This window comes from Pseudophryne corroboree, chromosome 5 (genome assembly GCF_028390025.1).
Source record: "Pseudophryne corroboree isolate aPseCor3 chromosome 5, aPseCor3.hap2, whole genome shotgun sequence".
NCBI classification, from domain to species: Eukaryota; Metazoa; Chordata; class Amphibia; order Anura; family Myobatrachidae; genus Pseudophryne; species Pseudophryne corroboree.
The window spans coordinates 299487515-299509189 of record NC_086448.1 but is presented as its reverse complement, the minus strand read 5'-3'; the positions used below and the strand labels follow the sequence as shown (position 1 = coordinate 299509189).

The 21675-nt window shown below is 41.7% G+C and overlaps 1 protein-coding gene across 3 annotated transcripts in view; it reads left to right on the top strand.

Annotated features, from left to right (window-relative positions):
* The window catches only part of CNTNAP2 (contactin associated protein 2), a 2955022-nt gene that overhangs the window by 1573235 nt on the left and 1360112 nt on the right, over positions 1-21675 (top strand). For all 3 annotated transcript variants that reach the window (XM_063922438.1, XM_063922437.1, XM_063922439.1), the window contains exon 10: positions 13622-13793. In XM_063922438.1, coding sequence (XP_063778508.1) covers positions 13622-13793 — 172 coding nt within the window. The remainder of the gene's footprint in view (positions 1-13621; positions 13794-21675) is intronic.

Sequence of the window (21675 nt, the reverse complement as noted above, 5' to 3'; positions counted from 1 at the left end):
ATTCCAGGGCTCCAGATCTGCTGCTACTGCAGCTATACTATCCTTAGATGCGAAAAAGGCATTTGATATGGTGCTCTGGGATCATTTATTTGACACAATGTCTAGATTTGGTTCCCCCCCCTCCCCGTTTTGTTGATTACATGCCGATATTGTATAGCAAACCTTATTCGAGAATCCTCTGCAATGGTTTTCTGTCACAGCCTTTTCTTATCCAACGGGGTACCCGTCAAGGATGTCCCCTCTCCACACTTCTGTTTGCAGTGGCTCTGGAGCCACTAGCCATATCAATTAGACAATCCCCCTTGTATCATGGCATTCGAGTGGGTGATCTTGACCTCCGCCTCTCATTATTTGCCGATGATATGTTGCTACTCATGTCATGTCCTGATTTAACATTGCCAGCAGCCTTTGACCTAATTAATGCTTTTGGCTCATTCTCTGGATATTCTATAAATGTACACAAATCTGAACTGCTCCCATTGAATGGTCCACCCATCTATTTAGACACACAAGGTCCGTTTCGACATATTAAAATTGCTACTTCAGCTATAAAATATTTAGGGGTTCAGATACCGGTGACTCTTCGAGACGTTTATAATCTAAATTTTACCCCGATTATTAAATCTATCACTAAAAAACTTGACACCTGGACGACTTTGCCTTTGTCTGTATTGGGTAGGAATGCATTAATTAAGTCAGTGATTTTTCCTCAACTATCCTACATGATACAAATGCTACCTTTACGACTGTCGAAGTCAGACATACAAAAGATTGAGAATACGTTCAGTAGATTCCTCTGGAAAGGTGGTAAACCACGGATCTCTAGTAGATTGTTAAAATTGCCTAGGGATAAGGGGGGTATAGGGTTCCCTGATATATTACATTTTTCACAGTTGGTCCTATTCAGATATGTTCTGGATTGGTTCCATGAACGCAGCATGTTTACCTGGTATGAACTGGACTGTGCTCTGTTTACCCCTTTCTCTCCTAGTGCTCTCCTGCATACACCTAGCTCCATGATCCCTGACTCTATACGCTCCCACCCATTGTTCAGTGATATTTATCAGTGCTGGTGGGCGGCCAATAGGAAATTGTCTAGGAATCCATTATACTCCCAGTATCTACCTTTATGGGGTAATCCACTTTTCACTCCGGGCATTGATGATGCAATTTTTCGACGCCTGCGTTTAAAAGGCATTAAGAAAATTGAAGATGTCTTTGACCCCGGTTGTGTCCTATTACCATTCGCCACACTAAAAGAAAAATTTGGTTTACACGTTTCCCACCTCTATGCCTACTTCCAAATTCGACATTACATAGACTCATTGCCGCCGGTGATGACAGATTCCACTTTGACTGACCCTCTTTTCTCGTTAATGAACCTATCCTGCTCCCGTCCATAGAAAACTAAATATTTGTACAACGATTTGCTTAGTATCTCCTGTGATGGACTTCAAAATCGAGTTGTTCAGTCATGGAACAAATTTATTCCGAGTCTTACAAATTTAGACTCCATATTCCACCACTGTGGTAAAACAATGCAAATATTGAAAGCATCATTGCAAGAGGTACATGTAAAAACTGTGTATAGGGCTTATATCTCACAAGCACAGAGGAAACATTTTGTGGTTGAGGAGACCGGGCGTTGCTTGAAGTGCTTCCACTCTTCGGCAACGTTCTTTCATAACTTTTGGGAGTGTGGTAGCATCAAACGATTCTGGAACAAAATAGTACAATTCATTATTAATAATGTAATATTAATAATAGTCTTGGGATTAAAGTTTAATTACACCCACAGGCTTTACTATTAGCAGATTTTTCGGTTTGGAACTTGGGCAACACATATACACACATCTACCCACTCCTGACATTGATAGTTACTATAGCTAAAAAAGTTATTCTCCAGAAATGGATATCTAAACATGCCCCAACTCTATCAGCAGTTCATGCCTCGCTTCTTAAGATTATGTTTATAGATCGCTTCTCTACCATAGCTAACTCAGAAGGTGGCATAGCCAAATTTGACAAAAAATGGAACCCTTATATTAGTACCCTCCCACATGTATCTCAGGCCCAGATTTTTGCTCGATTTGAATCCACGGATTGGTACTTACATAGGAAAATGTTGCTTACATAGTAAAACACCAATTACTCTCTAGAACTCTATCACGTTTTACAACTTTTCATTCTACGAAAATTCCCGCCACTTTCTCCTGTGAGCATATCATTTTGTGATCTTCATATTTAGTAATGTTCACCATCGAATGTTAGTTCTGAAAAACTCTGTTCACTATATGTCAGGTGCTTGCACAGTTAGGCATAGATCACCCTTCCCCTATCTTCCCTCCCCCCCCCCTCTATCCCCCATTTCTTCTCTCCTTCAAACTCTGTTCTATCCTGTTAAAAGTTGTTATCTATATTTGCGGTTTATGGACTTGCAGTCTCCTATATATATTTCTGGATACCATATGGCACATTTGCTAATTTCCTCCTTGATGCATTTACTGTTGGTCACACTGCCTATGTTGCCATTGCTGATAGCGTATTTGACCATGTAAGTCTGTATACTGTCTATTACACATGTGTGTTACTTTATTTCTGGAAAATCAATAAATACTTTAAAAAAAAAAAACATTAGAAGAAAATGTTTTCTTTCATTTTTTTTCTATTCTCCCCATATTCAAATATTTACAAAAGTGTCAGCTTAGCTTAATATCACAAACATATCTACTAACTGAACCACTCATCTCTAATGGTAGCTCTTTTCTTTAAAAACTTGCATTTAACAGTTAGTGCTACATTAAGATGATAAAAGCTTTTATCAAAATGCATGAACGATGTAGTTCTGGAAGGTTCTTGGATGATAAATGCACAATTTCCTGTTTACGGTAAAAACAAAACTATAAATGTTTGATTCTTTGCCATGATAAGCAAGAACTACCGGTATATGAATACTGTTCCACCAATAAACTATGCAGAAAGGGTTGAGTTGCCCATTGCAACCATTCTCATTAATTTATTTTAATGCTACCATAAAATGACAGAAAATATATTTGTTATTAGCAGCACCACAGTTCCTACAGTTACCTGACAGATCTTACAGGTACTGTAGGTATCATAGTGCAAGCAATTAATTTGTTTTATTGAAGTACAGTATAACTGGGTCATTACCAATGGCATTTGTGGTGATGGGGTTGTAGCGCAGTCCAAAATTGAAATAAGGTAGCCATACCAACTGCCCTCTTAATTGCTGCAATATCGCTAATCGGGACTCACTATATGCATGAATCCACCAGGAACCAGGTGCGGCAGCATCAGACAGGACAACGCATCAGATCATCAGCCCACCCCCCAGCCTCCTTAGCCAACAAATGTCTATTGGCTAGATACTGTAACTACCTTACCTCCCTGTGTATGACACATTAGTCTGAGTAGAGGCAGATAGTTAGCTAGCCAATAGAAGTTTGTTATTGCACACACCACCTTCATTAACCTGTTACTGGCTGGATTTGTTGTACTGTAAGGACCTGCATTTTATACCAGTTGCACTTACCCTGTGTAGCATCCCCTTTTCTACCTGGTTAATAAACCAATCCCTGGTTAAACTATTCATCATGCCTATTGACCTTCATCACACACTGCTGACGCATGTCAGCACCATAGGTTCTGCCAGGGCCAGACTGTCCATCTGGCACTTCTGGCACACCTAGAGCCCGGCAGGCCGAGGGCAACTTTCGGCTTTCTGTTTTGCTCTCTCCCCCCCTCATCCGAAGTGCCTGTTTTAAAGACATATTGTGGTGTGCCGCAATTCCACGCACCCTTGACTCACGACGTACCCCCTTTGAGCAGTGTCCCCCTACTGAACTGCCCGCTTCAAAAGAAAATTGTGGGCGTGCCACGAGTCCACGGCCCCCTGACAAGTGGCACACCACCATGAACAGTGTCCACATGCCCCCTTGCACGTGCATGCACCCCCTTTCACATACGCACACAATTGCTATGGCCGAAAAGCAGCCCCAGTTCATCTCTGGGTTCTCCCAATAAAAACTACCATTTCTTTGTGTTTTGTGGAGAGAAGTGATGTAACATTGCTAATTCTAGTGATGGTAACATACAGTATGCACCATGAGCAGAGCCTCTTTTATTTTGTGGTTACTATATAATTACTGTATGTTAATTGCAGATTTAAATTATATGATTAGTTTATATACATAAATTTGTAAACTTGTCTATAACTGTCCTAGTCATTTGAGAACACCATGTTTAAATCAGGTTTGCATTGTAGCTACTGTATATTATACATGTACATTATGAGGAGTTTAAGGAGATGTAATAAGATAGTTTTAATCCCACCACTTCTACAGTACAGTATGTCCCTTTGTAAACATTGTTAAAAATAGATTTGGGGGCATTTGTATGGTTCGACTCCATAGTGTTGCTCATTTTATCCAATGTCTAATTTGAAAATATTGTATTTATAGAATTATCGACAAGGAGAGTTGGAATTGTAAGAAAACCAGCAGTCATCAGGTTAAAACATAATTTACAGTGACTGGGTTCCAATCGTGGCCCAACCACTCCACTGTAGAGATGGAGACATACAGCTGTCACCGTCTGAGGAAAAACTTGGTGTGTTGGGGGGTTCTGTGTACTCAGAAACCCCCTCTGCATTCACCACTGTATGGTAATGCAGCACACTAACTTACTGCTCTCTTTCCTTGCATGGTGCAACTTCATCACCCCACTGGTTTTATACACCCGGTGTTTAATGATGCCAGGATGGGGAAGATCTGTGCATTAGAACCCTTAAAACCTCTGTATAGTTTCTGTAGTATAGGGCAGAGGTTCTCAAACTCGGTCCTCAAGGGACCCCAACGGTCTAGGTTTTAGGTATATCCATGGCTCAGCACAGATGGTTGAATCAAATTTACTGAGGTGCTAAGTAAGTCACCTGTGACCAAGCATGGATAAACTTAAAATCTGGACCATTGGGGTGCCTTGAGCACCGCGTTTGACAACCTCTGGCATAGGGTGTTATTATCTTGTGATTGCCAGAAATCGTTACTGATGTTCACTTTGTTTAAGAGAGGGGACTCTTTCTTTTAAATGAGGGTGATCCCTGAGTATGTAGGTGCTAACAAATTAGGAACCCTGTGTTTATTGATTTCACGATGGGTGAGATCTAGGTATTAGCCCCACATCTCTGGACTTCCTTAAGGGGGGTACTCACAGAGCGATCACTGCTTAAAATCTAAGCAATATGACTAGATTGCTTAGATTTTAAGCATAATCGCTCCATGTGTACCCCCTACAGCGATAGCGATGCACAGCCCCGCGCATTGCTATCGCTGGTGCTAGATTGGCCTGCATGCAGGCCAATCTAGCAGGTCGCTCATTTTACCTGCTGGGTGAAATGAGCGCCCCCCCCCCCCCCCACTCCCCCCGCACGCTCAGCACACATCGCGCTGTGCTGAGCGGCGGGAGAGATGTGTGCTGAGTGGATCGCTCAGCACACATCTCTCCCACATCGCCAAGTGAGTACTGGCCTTAACACTTTCTGTAGGTTATAGCTAATTTACAATTATTGTCTGTGATCACCAAAAGATAACTGGTTAATTAGATATTTACATTAAAGTGTAGGTGTACCTGTGTACCTTATAAAGTGGCATTTGTAAGCATTAATATTGTTGTTGCTATTCATGGCATGAACCAAAGGAGTATTTCACCGCTAGTTAGCTCTGTCTCCTGAAAGAACATTGGGAAATCACTATACCCTAGTTGCTTTTTCTGTAAAGATTGCATTTAGGCTGTTCACTAGATGAGTTGATTGATTGACAAATAGTAGCAATACATTAACTACATCCTTAGGAAGCAATTGCCTCCCTCACTCTCCAGAGACATTACCTAGGGCTGCAATATCACATCTCTCAGTTTTTTAACCTTAACACCTGCAGTAAGTGCCTTACAGTTCAAACACATAAGGCTGTTGAAAAGGCTAAAACTTCACAATCATTTTCTTTGAACATGTATTGTATAAAGAACACTTTCATTTTTTTTCTCCACCATACATAATTAGCCTGAAAGCATTTACCATTGCATTCTGATCACAAAAGCCTTCTTTTCCCCGCTGCATGTTGATAAGATAGTTGTTCTAAAGAAAGTATCCATTACAATCAGATGTATTTATCTCTCATTTTGCATTGTTTCTGCTGTCATTTTAAACATCTCTGCATTTCCTTTCTGTTTTATTTCTGCAAAGCAACACATTGAAAATATAAGATATATGTTCGTCAGAGGCACATTCACCATCATTGCCTTTATGAAGAGTACACCTTTTTGTGTTTTTCTTTTATCTTACTATATTTTTCTTTAAGTTGCTCTGTTGCGTACCATGAGCCACTGATCCCACCCTACATGTTAAGTTCAAAGTTAGAGATATCAGAGACAAAATGTATGTATTCAAACAAATTGATAAATGTGCTTAATCAATATGACTTTTGTAGGGAAACTAAACTAAGAACTTAAATCATCAAATTCTCTGTTACATTTTATGTTTTAAGAATAACCCAGTGTTACAGCAGTTTTAATGATAATTGTAAATCACAGTATATCGTACATGCTGGTGTATATTACATACGTACAGTAAGTAACACATTGAAATATTTGTAAGTTTAAAAAATTCAGAACTATGTAATGTTTGATGAATCACACTTGCAAAATATATATATACTAGGTGATTCATCGTGCCCTATGGACGCTCTTCACACCGTCGCAAGGGGCTACACCTCCTTAACCCCTGCACGCCTTTCTTGTGTTCAATATTTGTACTATATGGAGTATTACCTGCATTCCTAGTTTTGTTAGTGGTTAAAAATTGCACGACGAAAGGTTGTAGCCCCTTTGCGAGGGCGTGAACAGCACCTGCAGGGCACAATGTACAGAATGTAGGTCTGTAGAGGCTGCGGGTGGAGGAGGGGTGGCTGTGGGGGGACCGCAGATGGGGGTGGGGGTCTGGAGGTTCTGTGGGTGGGGAGAGGTGGGTGGTGGAAGGGTGGGTGGAGAGGAGGTGCTGTGGATGGGGGAGGGGATGCAGAGGTGCTGCGGATGGGTGAGGGGCAGGTGCAGGGGGGACTGCGGATGGGGGAGGGTGTCTGGAGATGCTGCGGTTGAGGGGGGCAGGTGGGGGAGTGGGCTGGAGGTGCAGTGGGCCGAAGGTGCTGTGGTTGGGGGAGTGGTGGGTGCGGGGGAAACGCGGATGTGGGAGGGGGTCTGGAGGTGCTATGAGTGGGGGAGGGGTGGATACGTGGGGTGTGCAGATGTTGGAGGGGGTCGGTAGGTGCTGCGGGTGGTGGTGGGGGCCATGGATAGGGGTGGGGGTCAAGAGGCACTGCGGGTGAGGGAGGGGTGGGGATGCCAAAAGTGGGAGAGGGGAGGTGCTGTGGTTGGGGGAGTGGTGGGTGCGGGATAAACGTGGATGTGGGAGGGGGTCCGGAGGTGCTATGGGTAGGGGAAAGGTGGATACGGGGGGTGCGCAGATGGTGGAGGGGTTCGGGAAGTGCTGCTGGTGGGGATGGGGGCCACAGATGGGGGAGGGGGTCCAGAGGTGCTGCGGGTGGGGAAGGGGTGAGGGTGCCACAGGTTGGAGAGGGACAGGTACGGGGCTGCCTGGGATGTTTTGGAGGCGCTGCAGATGGGGAAGGGACGGGTGTGGGGGTGCCATGGGAGGGGTTGGGGGTCCGGAGGCGCCGAAGGTGGGGGAGGGGCGGGGGTGCTGTGGGTGGGAGAGGGGCAGGTGTGGGGGTGCTGCAGATGGGGGAGGGGGTCTGGAGGCACTGTGGGTGGTGGAGGGGTGGGTGCAGGGGTGCCGTGGGTGGGGTAGGGTGAGCGGAGGCGCAACGGCTGGGGTAGAGGGGAAGGCGCGGGTGTGCCATGGGGGAGGGGGTCCAGGGGGGCTGCAGGTGGGAGAGGGGTGGCTGCAGGGGTGCTGCAGGTGGTAGAGGGTGTGGGGTGCCGTGGTTGGGGGAGGTGCGGGGTGCTGCGGGTGGTGGGGCGGGTGCACTGGGCAGGATGGAAATAGACACAGCAGCATGTGGTCAGGGATGGAGCTCGACCTCTGCATCTTAGGTGCGTCTGCTTCTCATCAACTATATTTAAAGTGCTCACCACTCACCATAAAGTTAAGGGATCATGCCCTGCATCCAGCCACCCAGATATGTGACTCTATGACTCTGACTCCGCCCAGCATAGTGACTCCGCCCAGCGTTTGGAAATGAGTCACAGAGTCACAGATCTGGGCAAATATATAGGAGATATTTTTGCTAGCTTTTTTAGTTTTGAAAATATTGGAGGATGTCTGGTGTACACTTTTTTTTGTGGCAAACGGATTTTTACTGAGAGACCCAGTACTGGAACAAAACTTTAGACGTATACTACGTGTAAAAAGTGGAATTAGCAACAATATAAACTGCTGCTACAGTAATATTATTATATTATTGCAATGCAAAAAGTTCAAGTTACACCTTGAACGGGACTTTCCCCATCCCGCCCAGTATTGCCTAGCCTGCTTCGCCATTGTTTCTCACAATTTATGCCTGTGACTGTTTGGCTGTTTGCTGCCCACTTCCTTGTTGTACATTCCCAGGCTGGCTAATACTTTAACTTATTATGAGTGACAGGCAGCGCACTGGGCTGTGTATTACCCCTGGCAGCAGCAGCGGCACTACGCAGTGTATGTGGGGAGCACAGCCATCAGTGTCTCTCACTGAGTTACCTATGGCAACAAGTGAGAGTGCGGGCGGCCCCTGCTGGAGACCGACTCTGCATGAGTACAGGAGCGGGGCGGCCACAGCTATGTGCGGCGTCTGGAGGGGAAGTCTCCTGGGCAGTTTCCGCCACCAAGTAGTATGAATCGCACATGATAGGAGATAGACATGGGATTGCAGCGCAACAGGCAGTATACAGAGAGGGATGAGAGGGGAATGACAGCACCATCATGGGGGAGTAGGGACAGCTACTTTCTGTAAAGGGAATGGTTACATCTGTGACTCTCACTCTGCCCAGCATTGTGACTCCGCCCAGCGTTATACACACAGTCACAGAGTCACAGATCTGGGCTAATATATAGGAGAAATGTTTCAATAATTCAATTTACTCATACCCACAGTAAGCCTACTCCCTTTATCTCTTTGGTTTGCCACAGTTCCAGGTAACATTTTATAGGGGAGCCTGTGGACCAGACCCAATTTTTTTCCTGTTACTATTGCCTACTTGTTGATGGCTTCCAGTAGACGTCATGTTGTCCTATAGAGGTCCCATCCCCAGACTCCTCTATCAAGATCAAGTATCATTTACTATGCCAATAATTGTGATCTCTGGGCACAGTCTCTCCCAACATCCCTGGGATTCCAACATTCAGGAGATGCTATTGCCTAAGCAGTTTTCTGGCAACAAGAACATTTTGAGTCTGACACAAGAATTTTTGCAATGCTTTCAAAATGTTCCTGCAGCTGTGAAAGTAGAAGGACCATTAATGAGGAGGCAGAAACTAAGCGTGAACATTGGAAGACTATGGTTTACATTTTTTGAGTAATAGCGGGTTTCATTTAGGATCTATTAAATAAGTATGTAGAGTTTGTCATTAGTCTTGAATGCTGAATATTGATTCATATAAACTTTAAAGAGGAATTAATTAAAAACGTAAAATTTACACTTGAAGGAGTTTGATTAATTAGGCTGCAATACAGAGTTAATCAATGATGTGCTTCATTTTACTACAGTAGAAGTTTGTGAATGGACAAAGTTGTGTATTTAAGAGATGTATGTCATACAGTATTAGGAGAGCAGAGTACGTCACTGGATCTCAGTGGACTGGCTGAATAAAGTGGATTTCTTATTCCCAGCAGTTATCTTTGACCACTTTTTCTGGAGTCTACCGAACTATATTATTTTAGTTTCCATTTCTTTACTATCAAAATAATATGGTTAATCATGATTTACTGTAAATGACTATTATTTAGCCAAGAAAACTAATTTTTGTCTCCAAATCAAAACTCACAGATTTAAGACAGAGTGCCAAAAGGTATTCTAGTTTTCTAGTTGTGTAACAGATGAGCCTCAATCCATTGTTGCAGCTTCACTTCATTGATATGAAAAATGTATATCCTGAAAAACTATCTGCTCTTCAGATACCTGCCAGATGGCCAGGGACTAAATCATCTAGAAGGCACATTGATTTCCTGAATACATAGCAGTATGTCTCTTCAGAATAATGACACTTCAATAACTAAAGTTTCCTATATAAAGTTACCTTGCAAATCATGCAGAGCTGTCAGGATTCTGGAATGTTGGATCTATTATTATTTTCTTCTCATTTGTGAATCTGCAGTAAAAACAAATAAATAAAGAGGCAAAACACGCATTCATATAGATGAGACTCGCATCTATTTAGGAAACTATCATTGATTATAAATAGTGTTTTTTTCTTTGTTATTTAAGTAGAGTGAGTTTGAGATATTTGTACACAGGCAACCAGTGAAAGTAATAGACAATTACTGCCTGTGTCTCACAGCTGGGGGTTAGTGATGGCGTCTCAGTGATGCTCGTTATAAAAACACATTTTCTTCCCAATAGTGTTTCATTACTTTTCAGCTTTTAGGCTGTATACAGATTAAGTAATTTTACACCAAATGGCACAACAGAAGTAATTAAACATAAGCAATCACCAGGTTATGACTGCAAGCAACTGATTTGTAGAGGTCTTTGACCTACAGTAGTGATAGAAAACAATATTTCAATGAGTGATTTAAATTTTTTAAGAAATAATGATTGCCAAATTCCACTGGGATCTGTTCAATTAGTAAATGAAAATCCTGTTCTTGAAAAGAATACCCACTTAAAGGCCTTATCATTCGTTTTATTGACTTTAGCTTTATTGTTAATTAAAGTGGAAGGTAACAATCCATTCATCTACCAGACATGTCAGCTATGCCTAACTGACAACTGATTTACAGATGTGCCCATGTCCATCCTTGCTATGAACGGGGCGCGGGTGCGAAATTGCTGCAATTGCGACTATTCGTATCTGCCCACAACCCGTTCGCAGGAGTGTATGCACCATGTGATCTTATGGATCGCAGGTGCATGCGCAGTGCCCATGCACATTCACGGCCACACTGTCTGGGCAAATGACCTGCAATTTCTGCGACTAACATCAAGGATGAACCTGTCCAGTTAAAGGTTGCAATCAGATATCAGAGGCAATACCAGGTAATTGAAAAATATTGCAGCACCAAACTAAGGAATGGCAATTTCATCAAGTAGAAGTGTCTCTTCTTTCACTCTGCATCAAAACTCAAGGACACAGTTAAAGCTCCACCCCCAGTGATCACATCGATACTCGTCTGCATACTGTATGAATTACTGATCTATATAATACATACATGGGCACCTATACGAATGTCCCAATTATCAGTACCCAACGGGGTCGAAGTTGGCCATTTGGTAGGATGTAATAAAGTATGGGTATGATTTTGCAGATCTGGCCTGGCTTGGGTGAAGTCAATTTTGGCTGGTTATTCTTCTGCCCTTTAATTTTGGATAGTACTTGGATGCATGAACAGTATAGCTACATTTGTTGTGATTTCTCAAATTATAGAACTGGTTAAAAAATTTGAGAAAGTAAAAAAGGTTAGATCATGTTGAAATCAATTCAGGCATGTTCAGAACTGTTTAAAACACTTCAACAGGGTCCAAGCTGGTTTGTACTCATCCCTTTTACTACAGCTTGCAAGATTTATTCCGAGAATTCTTTGCTGCCTGTGCAGTGGAAAACCTGTGCAGGCTCACTAGCAATGTGCAAGTATACAAATACTCTTAGAAGCATTCTTGCTATGCAGCACTTTTAAAGTATTTGGGAAGCACTTTCTACTGGGAAACTTCCTAATCATCAAGTTGGGATATTGTAAGGTCAGAGAGGATCTTTCACAGTCCCCATAGTGTAATAGTCTGTGTTTACATATTCTAATGGATACTTAAAGATGCTAGTCACACAGGTTTGGTAATATTTTACTGAAAGAACCCTCATTCATGAAACATTTTTTGGGAAAAAGACTTGGGAAAAGACTACAGCCAAGAATATATGACCAGTAGAGGACAGAGGGAAATAAATTAGTTGCTCTAAGGTGATGCACAGTTACAGGCAATATTAAACCGTACGTTTTAATTATTTATTTGAGCATTTGATAAAATCTAGCAAAATAGGTAGTACTGTCAATAAAGATCAGTGAAAGAAATACAGGTTGTGATTAAAATACTTATTCTGCGCACTGGATGCCAGTGGAATATATAGTTTACTTCACTTTACTGAGAATGTGTCCATGTGTTTTATTTGTGCCTTTCCTTTATATTGTTGCTATATAGTTTAAATTGTAGATCGCCTCTTGTCACATAAATATGGATAAACAGATACTTTGTATATACAGGAAGTTCTAAATGTGTCAATTTGTGTCTGCTATAAGTTCAGGTTATTTCACCCTTTGTTGTGACAGGAGAAATTCAGCCATAAGTACAGTATATACAGTAGATATTAAAGCTCTTCGGGGACTATAGATATTGTTACCTATTAATAATCTCCTTTTATATTGGTCAAGATTTGATATTCAATAAGTAGACACTCAATTAGACATTGTCTACTTATTGACAGCAGAGTCAGGGTTCAGATTGGCCGACACAGGCTGCCAGAGGTGCAACCTCTCACTCACATTCCCCCTAACTAACTCACCTAACAAGGTTTTATACCTTAGCTGGTCTTAATTGAGGAAAGTGTGTGGTTCCTCCCTGGGCTGCAGCATCTTAACCCTTTCCCCATAATGTGGGAGAGATCCACTCTGCCAAACTGTATAAAAAATAAATTAAAAAGAAAAATAATAAAACTTGGACACATACAATAATCTTTAAAATAGAAACTTTATTATTTCCTATTCATATAAATTAGAGATGTGCGTGTTCATGTTTACTCAGTTCTTTTCTCCAAACTGGCGCAAGTTCAGAATTATCCAGATTTATCTTATTGGCTATCCAAAATACATGATAGCCAATAGCCAAAAAGATGCTGCTTTTGAGATCCCAGTAAATTTGAACCCCGACATCTCTAAAATAAGTGTATTAATTACAAATAATATGAGGCGTATATTTTGGAGGTTTAATTCATTGTGGGAGTCTTGTTCAGTGATAAGTCAGTAAAATTATTTAGTTGTGTTGGGGGAGGATTTTATCTGCTTCTACCCATTTAGTGCCCTTTAACATGACAAACTACTCTTAACAACATTACCTAATCAATCTCATCTGCAAGAAAACTACTGTACTGTATATTAAATATATATATATATATATATATATATATATACATATATATGCACATTTTTCGTTTTACTGAAATTTACAGAATCAATGTAATCTACTTTTTTTAATTAAGTTTTGCATTTCATAATATCTTACTATTGATGAAAAAGAAGGCATACAAGGAACAAGCTGTGGTTGAATAAGCTATTTACTGTTGTCATAGGATGTTTCTTGTATATTTCAGAATGTTGTCTTATTGTTTAAAATTTTTATATCTGCTTAGGTTTCTACTACAAGTCAAACAACTCTGATCACCCCATGTTCAAGAATTCCTTTCAAGGGTGCATGCAGCTCATCCACGTGGATAACCAGCTGGTTGACCTTCACGCCATAGAGCAAGGGAAGCAAGGGAGCTTTGCAAACATCAGCATTGACATGTGTGCAATCATTGACAGGTAGGAGAACAACATATTTATCTGAACTATTGTGGAATAAATCTATGCAGTTCCTATCTAAAATATTTATTTACTGTATAAGTTGAAATATATAATGGGACCACAGTTATCACTCTGTTCCATTATGGTTACTCAGTTTTGGCCTAATTATCCTGAGCAGTCACAAGTTTCCTTGAAATTATCCCTACTTTCAGAATTTGCATGTCCAATAAGTGTGTAGATCCCAGCATAAAAGTATCCAACATAAACAAGTACAGGGACGAACACTAGGTATACTGCAGACATATTCATTTTAATACTTGATGCATTGTGGACTTGCAGGTTTTGAAAAACAAAATGAAAAAATAAACATTCACAAATTCACTACTTACAACATTCTAACCTTTTTATGATGACATCTTCAGTCACAATGGTGAAACTTGGATGGACGGTGCCATAGCAGGGCATAGAGGTGTACCGTCCCATGACACATGTGATTTCATTATGTGATATAACAAGTCCCAGGAGAGCACTGGAGCAGGAAGATGGGTTTCTGGCACATCCTAAGTGTCACCATGTAGCAGTGATCGTCTCCAGGCACATAACAGGGCAAAAAAAGGAACAGTGGAGGAAGCCACCATGCCTACCCCTCGGTCTTGACTATATGCAATGTACATGTAACCCCCCCTTTAACCCATAAGGGAATCTTGGTTACCAACCAGCTTGTTGTCTGAAGGGTACCCACCCTTAACCTTCCGGTAAAAGGTTATCTTTATTAGTGTTTCCACCCAAGTAACAGAAAGTATTTATGGGCCTACTTGGGAAAGCCCAATTCAGTGTACCAAACCATCTAACACCTTGTATAGGTGGTGCATATGATATAATGCTGAATATCTAATATCTTACACCACTCTGGATCCACCTTCTTGAAAGATTAAAATTTTAATGCTCAGATTTATCCATAAGATTTCCATGGCAAGAATTTATAACATATAAATAACATATGAACATAAGATTTAGTCTCCTCTACCACTTGCGGACACTGATGCTACTAGGCAATGCCAAAGTGGGTGGTATCAAACGATTATTTGAATCTCTTTAAAGAGGGACAAAGCCAAGTAGTTCCAGTGTATGCAAGGGCACTACACTTTCTCATCATTCCCAAATATTACTATACACAGAAAATGCATAAGAAAAATCACGGTAACTGGTTCACATATAATAATATAGGCCCATAGGCCTTTTTACTGTGCACACAGACTCAACCATGTATAAGTTTATGTCCGTGAGGTATATATATATATATATATATATATATATATTTATTTAATATCAGATGTGGAACATCAGTTAAAAGCAGGGCTCCAGTCTATACATTTACTATAATGAGTCTATTCGATGTGAAGAATAGCTTGAGTTATAGCACTACTGTAAGAAATTTAAGGACTCCTGTTTGCAACCTTTCCATCCAGGTGGAAATTTACTACTGAGTCTGATGAATGGCTGAGGGTGTGTTCATACTCTTTCCCTGTAAGCATGGGCATATAATTATAAATTCCTCTCCTTTTATATATAGCCTTTGTTAGTCAACCCTGTAGCTGCTCCTGGGTTTTGGATGGCTGTAAAATGATCACTGGCCACTTGATGGGGCGTTACATCAATTATGGAGTATTTAACGCCCATGTTAAATGGAACTAGTTTATGAAGTTCTATAATGTCCACACTGGAACCCAAAGTATCTTTTTAGTTTACATGAAATACATATTTGAAGCTAGTTTTATAGGCTGTCAATAGTTAAAAGTATGTGAGGAAACTAGCATTATCCCTAGCCTTTGCAATGTCTGTGACAGGTGAAGTGTAGTTTAAACAGTTCTCACCATCCTGCTGAATCTCCTGTCAGTCAGTTGCATTGGCCACTCCCCCTACTCCTCACTCAGCTGGCTGACGCTGTCACGGATGAGAAGGAGGCCTGGGCGCTTGGACTCTGGCTTCTGCTGATCCTGCTGCCCTGCCTTAGGCTGCATGTCATGAGGTGGCGTGCCCTCTACACTGCTGCCACTGTCACTCATGCGGCTCTCTCTCCTGCTTTCACTGCAGCCGTCTGGCTGTCAGTAATGGGACACTCTCTGCCGCAGCTGCTTGACTGTCACCTCTGCTCAGGCAGACAGTATCAGCACCCATCCTGGCACCACTCTCCCACTGCTCACTGTTGGTGCCTGTTTATAGCTCTACTGCAGCAGCAATATTACATCACTTGTTTAATATTTTGTAAAATAATGAAGTCTTTAAGAAAATAGCTGGATGCAGAATAGATATTATAGCCAAATGGCTGCAATTATAACTATGGATTATATATGCAATTTGCATACAGATTTTTCCATTTTGCAAACTAATTATAACAAGAATGTCTGGAGACAGGTTTACAGTACTTGGAGTGCTCTTTATCTGTCTAATCATGAGGAAGCTGGTGATTATCATTTGCAGGTGGGGTGAGAAAAAGATTTGTCTAAATAACAGTTTAAAATGCTAGAAAAGGTGAGTGAATACCAGGAGTGTGAATAACAGTCATGCCTTTGTGATCTCACTTATTTGGAAGTGTTTAAAGGAAATGGATTTCTAACCTGTTAATTTATAAACTCACTTCCTTGTTTTTTCAAGGCACTGCTTTAACTTTTTACTTTGAAGCAGTGCGTGGTTGGTGGCCCTAGTTCACAGCCAGATGCAGCCCAATTTGGTACTGGACATTTCCCATTAGCCCAAGGACCATTCCATTGTGCACCACTTTTCTTTTCATATTACTGTACTGGGTTGTACTTTATTAGGGCATTGTTGACGGTCTTCTGGTTTGCAAGGCCAATGTCTCTGTTTTTTTTTCTTCCTTTATAGTTATAATTGCTTCTCTGTTCGTAATTATATAATGATTGATCAATCAATTAAATTAATCAATTAATAAATCAATATCATACTTTATCTGGCAATACATGCTTGCTGGACCCAAGTCTCAGTTTTTCTTTTCTCTATAGTTATAACTGCTTCTCTGTTCGTAATCGTTTAATTAATTAATCAATCAATCAATCAATCAATCAATCAAATCAATCCACCAATGACACGCTTTACCTGGCTTCTTCCACAGTATGTTTTCCAAGCCCGGATCTTATCATATAATCATTAATCAATCAACCAGCCAATCAAATAAATCCTTCAATGACATGCTTTACCTTGTTCTTCCACACTACATGTGTGCTTGGCCCAGGTCTCTATTTTTCTTTTCTTTATACTTACAACTGCTTTAGTTATAACCACTGTTCTGTTCTTAATCGTATAATTCATGATCATTAATCAATCCATCAATGACAAGCTTTACCTGGTACTTCACACTACATGTTTGCCAGGCCCAGGTCTCTGTTTTTATTTTCTCTGTAGTTATAACTTCTTCTCTGTTCTTAATCGTTATACTCATTAATGAATGAATAAATCAATCAAATCAATTCACCAATGACATGCTTTACCCGCTTCTTCCACGCTACCTGTTTGCCAGGCCCAGGTCTCTGTTTTTCTTTTCTTATAAATGCTTCTCTGGTCATATAATCACCAATCAATCAATCAATCAATCAATCAATCAATCATATGGTTTATCTGACTTCCACACTATAGGCTAAATGTAGTAGGGTGCGAATTCGGAAAACGTGAAATTTTTACCACAAATTCACACGTTTTCTGAAACTCGCAAATGTAATAGCTTGCAATTTCATAAAAAATTCCCCCCCTCCAGGCACCCAAGGGCCAGCGGTGAAGTCCGAGGCTGTCCCCCCCCATCCCTGGGCGGTGATAGCCAAAATTGTGTAAAAATAAAGAATATTGGGGGTCATTCTGAGTTGATAGCATGCTGACGATTTTCGCAGCGCAGTGATCAGGTAAAAAACTGGCAAAGCTGCATATGCGTATGCACCGCAATGCGCATGCATGTCGTATGGGTACAAACAGCATCGTTGCTGTGCAATACTTCTAGCGACGATTCCATTCACACAGCCGATCGCAAGGAGATTGATAGGAAGAGGGCGTTTATGGGTGTCAACTGACCGTTTTCTGGGAGTGGTAGGGAAAACGCAGGCGTGACCAGGCGTTTGCAGGGCGGGTATCTGACGTCAATTCCGGGACCTCCGACTCTAGAATCATCGTACAGGATAAGTAACTACAGGGCTGGTCTTGTTTTGCACAAAATGTTTTTGTACCGCTCAGCTGCACATGCGATTGCACACTTGAAAAGTGAAAATACATTCCCCTGTGGGCGGCGACTATGCATTTGCACGGCTGCTAAAAGTAGCTAGCGAGCGATCAACTCGGAATGAGGGCCTTTGTCTTTTGGTGTGGAACTACAAGTCCCAGCAAGCCTCCCCAGCTTGCTGGTACTTGGAGAACCACAAGTATCAGCATGCGGGGAAATAACGGGCACGCTGGTACCTGTAGTTCCAGGTGATGGGTCAATGATGCGCAGCTAGGGGTATAAAAGATCTGTCAGCTACAGCTGACAGCCAGTCTTGTGATCCCTTCCTCTGGTGCTTGACTCCCCTGTGACCTGGCTGCCATAGCTGTAAAAAGCTGAGCTGGAAATATGCAGCCAGGCACAGGGGAAGGGGTAAAGCCAGAGAGGGAGCAGGTACAGAGCCGGCCATAGGCATAGGCAAACTAGACAATTGCCTAGGGCATTTGATATGCCTAGGGGCATCAGCAGCTTCTGCTGAATAAAATGATATGCGGCATGCCAATATTCTGTGTGTAGCATTTCATATGCAGATACAGCCACAGTCTCACACAGTATATAGGCATGCTGCGTATCATTTTAATCATCAGAAGCTGCTTGTGCATCCTAGCCACATAGCAATGCAAATAAGATGCATGTTCATAAAAAAAAAGGTGCCCAACGTTAGCATTGAGGCAAGATTTATGAGGACACATCTGTATCCAAGCCGAGGCAGAGGTCACAGTGTTAGTGGCAGTGTGAGTGCTGTGTGCATGTGAGTGGGTTGGTTGTGCAGTAGTGTTCAGAATATGTGTAAGGAGCATTATGTGTGTCATGTAAAAATGCATTAATAATGTGCAACATATGTGTAAGGGGCACTATGTGTGTCATTATGTGTATAAGGGCATTAAAAATGTGAGGCATATGTGTAAGGGACATTATGTGTAAAATGGCATTAATAAAGGTTGTCATAATGTGTAAAGCGTATTATGTTTATAAGGACATTAATAATGTGTCTCATGTGTAAGGGGCATTACTGTGTGGAATTATGTGTATAAATACATTACTAATGTGTGGCATTATATGTATAAGGTGCTCTACTATGTGGTGTTGCGTATAGAAAGGGCATTACTGTGTCATCTAATGTGAATAAAGAGCAATAAGGTGTGGTGTAATGTGAATAAGGAGCAATTCAGTGTGCTATAATGTGAATAAGGAGCTCTACTGTGAGGAGTAACGTTTATAAGGTAAAGTGATACTACTGTGGGATGTAATGTGAATTATGGACACTATCGCATGATCAAATGTGAATAACGTTGCAGTACTGTGTGGCGTAATTTGAATTGGGGTTACTATTGTGTGGCCATGTCCTTGCCAGCAAAAACACACACCTTTTTGGGCTGTGCGCCAAATGTGCGACCTGTTCCTATTTAAAATATAGGGGGTACAAACACCAAAATAAGGACTGTTATAGGTGAGGGGTGATGGTGCTGGGAAAGAGGTGCAAGGTCAGAGGCGGTACCAGCGGTGGTGCTAGGGGGCACCAGCCAAAATCTTGCCTAGGGCATCATATTGGTTAGGGCCGGCTCTGAGCAGGTAAGTGTGGCTGGAGCCACAGTTGCCAGTCTGCAGTCCCCTTGTGATTACCTCCCTGCTCATAGCTTGGAGAGCTTGGAGCTTCTTTGCATGACATGTACAGTACACATTTCTATATTTGGCAAACGAGGAACAAAGTAATGATAATGTCACATTAGCACTTTTTAGGTGCAGGAACTCACACTTGCACTACCTTTTATGTGCAGGTAAACAGAGTGGATAATCGCAAGTAGTATCTAATAATAAAATACTGTATACAGGCGTACCAAATGTTTGTATAACATTAGCCTGAAGTTCATAAGCTCAGTCCTTTTATAGCAGCAATATGGTGAGGTGTTTCTATGAGCATATTACATCAAATCATCAAGGAATAACAAAAATGAACAAATAGTTTTAATAATATAAATATTTCCATCTCTCTTAATACCTATTTAAGTTGTTAGTAAATTAAAGGGATAGAGCATACACTTTATTTAATCACTGAAACAACAAAGTATAGTGTGTTAGTCTGGCTTGTCTTTATTAACAGAGAAATATGACCATATTGGCATGGGTGTCGTACACTGAAACAGAAACCCGGGTATCACAAGAACTGTGCGGACATTGGGGTTAATTCAGCCCTGATCGCTGCTGTGCATTTTTGCACAGCAGCGATCAGGTCTGAACTGCGCATGCGTCGGCGCCGCAGCGCGCCGGTGCATGCCAGACAGCCAATGTCTGTCTTAGCCTTGCAATCACCTCTGCCTGATTGACAGGCAGAGGCGGTCGCTGGATGGGAGGGGGCGGGCCCACAGCATTTGGCCGCCATTTATGGGGAGCAGTCCGGGCAACGCAGGCATGCCCGGACCACTGGGGGGCGGGCCACCGCTGCTGCATGATGTCACATGCAGCCGCTACGACCCTCACAGCAATGAGTAGCTCCTGCCAGCGCGAAGGAGCTGCGCTGGCAGGGAGCTACTCTTCCAGTACAAAAGCATTGGCGCTGTGCGATGCTTTTGTACTTGTACGTGGAGGTCGGGCCTGACATGCGGGGCGGACTAGCCCTGTGCTGGGCATCCCCCTGCATGTCAGGGAAGCTGATCATAGATGTGCTAAATTTAGCACATCTACATCCAGGTCTGAATTAGCCCCATTGTTTGTTTAGTGTGGTTATGGGTTTATATAGCCAGTAAAGTAACATTCTAGTTAATGCTATACAATACAGAGAACATTTTAGTGACCACAATGCAATACAAGAGCATTGAAGGGACCACTATAAAACATAAAGAGCATGCAAATGACTGTTATACGATATAGAGAGCATACTAGCGACCACTATATAATACAAAGAGCATTCTAGTTAATGATATACAACACAGAGAGCATGTTATTGACTAAAGGAACCAAAGGGAGCATGCTAATGACCACTATACAATACAAAGAGCATACAAACAGTATTCTACTGACAGTTGTGCAAAATAGCATGCTAATGACCAACATAAAATTCAAAGAGCATTCTACTGTAAGTGACCACTATACAATATAGAGTACATGCTAGTGACTGCTATACAATATAGAGAGCATTCTTGTAAATCATTTTACAACATGGAGAGCATTTTAGTGACTGCAATACAGTATAGCATGCTAGTGACATTATCACAAGATAGTGAGCATACTGTAGAACTTTAAATGATATCAAATGCAGTGAACATTCTATTAACATTTATGCTATACAGAGGACATAGTGACCAAAGTACATGAAGAACATGCTAAAAATACAATGTGTCCCTCAGCCCACCCCTTGGTGCACCCCCCCCCCCAGCCATCACAATGTTACATACTGTATTGAGTCCCCTCAAACCATCCTTTGTCACATATTTTTTCTCACACCTTTACCTTAATTTGCTGTCTAGTCAATCAGGTGGCTGCCCTTTGCTGCTAATCTATATTGAGTTAGAAAGACTGTGCCCAACCAGTAATTCTGCACAGACACCTATCACCTATATGGACATGTGAGCAGGTTTGAGGGACAGCCCTCTTCCACTCTCCACCACTGAACTCGAAAACAAGCTAAGAGATGGTAGAAGA